The following is a 5,471-nucleotide window of genomic DNA, read 5'->3' as shown; positions in this document are numbered from 1 at the left end:
TTATTCTCGTTTTATTTAAAGATCCATAGAAAAGAATGGATAATTCTTGGTTACATCCTCATAAGTCATTACTCTATTGTCGACTTTACTCTTATAAGTAAAAAAATACTTAGTAAGTATGTAGTAAGTTCGCTTCAAAAACTCAAAAAAGATTCATTGAATGGACTTCATTTCAATGCACAATCTGCTTCAAACATTGTTTTAAACTTTTTCCCTGAACTGTCATCAATCTAACCCATATTTCCAATGGTTTTTTCAATATCATGATTGCAAGAATCTTTGTTAAACATTTAATTCTGCGAAAACATTTTAGAGCTAGCGCGCAAGAGCAACTTTTGTCTCTCCCATCAACTACATACGGCTACTAAGAAAGTGCGCGCACGTAGCGACTCAACTCCCCATAGAGTTGATGGGAGAGACAAAATAGTTGCGGAGACAAAAGTTGCTCTTGCGCGCTAGCTTTTAAAGTAATGAAAAAAAAATTGCTTTAAGCATGATTCACGCTACACCATGCCGGTAAACAAATGAAACAATATTTATCAATCTTTCCCCGGTCAGGCATGAATCACTTTACAATACAGGAATACAATGATGTTTGATCTCGCCCCGGCCGGGGCATGGACGGGGCACGACCCGGTCGCGACACGGTGTAGTGGTTTAGCGTGGACATTGAGATAATAATACTACGTATGGAGGATAAGAATTTATCAATGTAGCCAAAATAAAATGAAACAAAATTTTTGTTAATCTCATTTTTATTACTTTGACATTGTTTATTTACTAATTTTACACACACTTTTCAATATAATATTCTCTTACCTTTAGTAAATGATTTATTCATATTTTACCTGTTCATGTACTTATTGTATAATAAGGAATACAATAAAATGAATTATTATATTATAAGAACAATATTATTATTCTCATCATTTTTATATACCTACATACATGCTAAATTTATATAATGAAAATACAACAATCAATAAAAGTATTCGATTCGAATCAGGTAACAGTTGGCTGTTGGAATTTATAAATAGAGAATAAAAATAATTTTAAGTAATGGCACACTGACTAGTAAAATACATATAAAATTCTTTATTTAAATAAGACAGACTATTGTGTAAACATGATGATGTAAATATGATGATGTAGTAAACAGTGCTATTCTGTACAAAAGTACTTCCATCAAACAATAAAATTGATTCAAGAATAGATATTTCTGGAATGTTTTACTGATGCTGGGGTTACTAATAATAGTAAAAAAAGCAACCAGAGAAATGTTAGGGCGCGTTTATATGACATGGAATGTTACCGCGCGGCGAAAGTACGGTGACAGCGCGACGGCCGCGCGCTCAGCCACGCCACTGCGAACCCGGACCATTTCCAGTTGAACGTAAAGTTGCTTGAACGTTAACTGCGCGGTGGCCGCGCGCCACGCGATCGAGCGCGCAGCCACCGCGCAGTTAGTTACTCAAAATTAATTTCAACTTTACGTCCTTGTTAATAAAACATAAATTTGCTATAACTGAACAGCCACCGCGCGGCGGCCGCGCGGTGACCGCGCTCGTCGTCTAACTGCAGCCTTAAACATAGCAACATAAGTGTGTAACTAGTATTATTATTTTAATAATAACATAATATTATATTCCTATGACTGAAGTATAACAACAACAAGAAATCATAATTAACAACTTGATTATACACTAGTTAAAGTAAAAACTATGTCTTAGCACATTAAAATGAACCAATGTTGATAAATAGTACTTCACTTTGAGTGTTACATAAAATGTTTATAATATTATGCATAAGTAATAAATTCTACAATAATATTATGTTTAATTTGAAACTTTATTGCAATTATATATTTTGTAATGTTTGAAATTGTAAAAAAGCAATAAAATCCTAACTGAATTTTTCAAGAATGAATTAATATTAAATATGTAAGAAGAAAGCAAACAATTCTAAATTATATCCAATTTCATAATACATACTTAATATTAACGATAAAACGGTTATTTTACGAACATAATTACAATTGCATTATTATAACATGAATGATTTAGGTATCTACTTTGTCTGTTATTATTATACATATAATTTTGAGCATTTAATTTTTAAATGACTGCCGAAGCATAATATTTGCACACATCAAAAATACAATATAGAAACATTGTTTTTACATAACTTCTTTCTGATCTTTTAAAACTGTCATATACCGCCTTATAAAAAAATTACATTTTATTAAGGAACATTTTACACAGTTTGAACAGTTTATTAAACTATGTATTAAAATTACTTCTAGCGTGTTGACTTTTGATAATTCTAATTACTGAACAATATCTAGTTACCATTGGGTCACTATAGCTTTTAGAGACAATTCAAGAGATAGATGGTGGTCAAGAGTAAAGTCCTCTTTATTTTAAATATTTGGGGCATGAGCTTCAAATATTTTTCGAAATAATTAAGAAGGGCAATGTTCCAAAATACTTAATGCCTAATTTTAGGCTATCGATTAGCTTAAACATTATTTTACATATCATTTAAATTTTAATATTATTAATTACCTTCATAAAATGACATTAAATAAAGTAGTAGTTTCATCTTTAATCAAGTATTTTTGGTTATTGGAATGGCAAGAAGTATTTTACATAAAGTTTATCTGACACTTGTGACTAGTTATGAAATATATAATATTATCATATAAACATTTAATAGCATTCATTCTAAGTGATGTTATGTTATTTCTACATATCAGTAGGCAAGATATCTGGTATCAGATACTGACATAAATCCATCTCAGAATTCACGAAGGTCACTTTACCTGCAGTGTTTTCATCAAGCCTGAAATTATAATTTAAATATTAAAATAAATGATTACTGTACTTATCTATGTAAGTATATATTATATGTAAGTATATTCGCAATTTACTATATAGATATCAATATTATTATTACTGTATTTACAGCAATTTGATAAGTTTGATATCAGCTGAGAGAACAGCATGAAAATATAGTGGTGTTCAATTCTTTACTACTGTTTCTATGATTGTTATTAACTAGCTGTGCCTCGCGATTTTACCCGCATTGCTCCGCTCCTATTGGTCTTAGCATCATAGTGTGATGATATAATATAGCCTATAGCCTTCCTCAAAAAATGGACTATCTAACACTGAAAGAATTTTTCAAATCAGACCAGTAGTTCCTGAGATTAGCGTGTTCAAACAAAAAAACAAATAAACAGACAATCTCGCTTTATAATATAAGTATAGATAAGAAAACCATCTTACCATCCTTTTATAACTGCCCAACAGCCAGAGAAGAATGTGGGAGCATTAATAATGAGACAAACTCCAAGTCTCTCTGGATAGTGTCTACTAAGAAGCCATATAAGGTTCTTTAGCACCTGATAGTCCATACAGGAGAGTGTAAAGTTGTTTAAGTCAAACACAATACATAGGTTGTCAACAACTTCTTCGAAACACTTTTTACTGGCGTCTTCCTGTGAAAGATTATAATGACTTGTTAATTTATTTATATGTTCATTCTTACATTGTATTAAATTTTAAATTATACAACAATATTATGAAAACAAATTTTGATTCTTCAAAGTACATAATAAGTGAGTATTAAGATATATATTTCTTGCAGTTTTATAATAGGTTTTAGGCAGAAAGACTTACCAAACAATATACAATAAACTTAGTCAAGTCATCTATACTTCTATCATTAGAACTATGGTTTTTAGCAGGAATGTAAACAATTGGGCGTCCAACAATATCCCTGTGTCTCAGTACTCTAGCCTTATCTTTGTATTTCTCAATGAGTTCTTTGTCCTCATGTAGCTGCGCTACACCATACTCTGCCCTCCATTTATTTGTTTTTAATATTGCCTGAAAAGCAAAATCTTTTAGTGATATCATACTAGCTGCGCTCCACAGTTTCGACTGCGTGGCTCCACTCCTCTAGGTCTTAGCGTGATGATATATAGCCTTCCTTGATGAATAAGCGCGTTCAAATAAACAAACTCTTCAGCATTTCAATTAGTATAGATTACACTGGTTGTATAAAGTGTTCTTATGAAATCATGAAAAATACAACACGAATATCATTAGAAAATAGAAGACATTATAAATAGATGTGTAATGGTAGTATGACGTCGTATTTAATTTAATAAAGCATTACATAACATACGGTGTGAAATATCCTACCTGAAAAGAATTGTCAACCGTTTTAAAAGCTCGTAAATATCTCTTCAATGAGTAATCATTGTGATATTGTGCTGGATCAGCATCTGCTATTAGTTTCATCCGTTCCTTGAGAAGTTGGAGGTCCTCAGGGTTTACAGGTTTCAGCTCTTCCATTTTATATTGAAACTTCTACCAAGAATATACAGAACAACGTAAAAGTCGTAAAAGGTTGCGTTTAAAAAATCAATGAAATAGTGTTAAATTGAAAGGTAAATAAAGATATTTAATTAAAAACAATACAACTTCACGTACATTTTGACGATTGATGATACGAAACGAAACGAAAACGGAAAAACCAAAAACGGAAATTGACATTGACTGACATTGACACTTCATGACTGATGACGCGTACTTCCATCATAGAATAAAGATACGACCGCACTAGGCGTAACTACGCGACGCAACACGTCGCGACACATTTGCCGATCAGTGATACCAAGATTGATACGCTCTCGTATTTCTTTATTCAGATACTGTCGACGTCCTGTTACGGTCATAGTATGGTATGATATAAAAGAGAGTATAATACTATCCATAATACGCTATAGTGAGTTCTAATTTAATTAATATTGGCTTTCCGCCCGCGGCTACAAAGTGAAAGAAAAGCCCGCATATTTATTACCGTTCACGTGGGATTTCCAGGATAATCCTATCCTATGTATTTTCTCAAGTCTCAAGCAATCTCTGCACAATTGTACATAATAATATTATGTTTCCAAATCGTTTCAGTGGTCGAGGTAAGAAGAACATGAAGAACAAACAGATAGACAGGAGTTACATTCTCGTTTATAATATCAATTAGGATTGGTAGGTACCTATTAAAGATTTGTGTGAAGAATTTACTAAAAATTTACTTTAAACGATTTTTACATTTTTAGCAAGTAGGTAGGTACGTGTCTTGTTATTTAGATTTCTATGGTAGGTACTCTATTTTATTCTATCTCGGTAAACCTAGGCGTGAATATATCAAATACCGAATACGTATGAACCTTAGGTATGAACACTAGTAGGTACTACACTGGGTTTCTTATTATGTAAAATATGATTAATGTATTACATTACCTTACAATTACATTCTGCATTATATCCATTATATAGGTAGGTAATAGGTACATAAAAAGGACAGAAGTGTAAATTTTGAAAAGTATAAATCTTGAAAGTTGGTGGCTTTATAATGAGTAAGCAATATAAGGCATAATAAAAAACAGAAAAAGTAGAAGAAAT

The 5,471-nt window shown here is 31.7% G+C and overlaps 1 protein-coding gene across 1 annotated transcript; it reads right to left on the bottom strand.

Annotated features, from left to right (window-relative positions):
• Positions 1 to 2,286: 2,286 nt before the first annotated feature.
• LOC123691698 (CRAL-TRIO domain-containing protein C3H8.02) lies at positions 2,287 to 4,505 on the bottom strand. Its single transcript, XM_045636223.1, has 4 exons — positions 4,209 to 4,505; positions 3,681 to 3,890; positions 3,288 to 3,499; positions 2,287 to 2,841 (listed from the first exon to the last, which is right to left on the bottom strand). Exons 1-4 carry the CDS (start codon positions 4,359 to 4,361, stop codon positions 2,745 to 2,747), a joined length of 672 nt encoding a protein of 223 aa, XP_045492179.1. The 5' UTR covers positions 4,362 to 4,505; the 3' UTR covers positions 2,287 to 2,744.
• Positions 4,506 to 5,471: the final 966 nt, after the last annotated feature.

Source organism: Colias croceus, chromosome 5 (genome assembly GCF_905220415.1).
Source record: "Colias croceus chromosome 5, ilColCroc2.1".
In the NCBI taxonomy this organism is placed as follows: Eukaryota; Metazoa; Arthropoda; class Insecta; order Lepidoptera; family Pieridae; genus Colias; species Colias croceus.
This window is presented reverse-complemented; position numbering and strand designations above follow the sequence as displayed.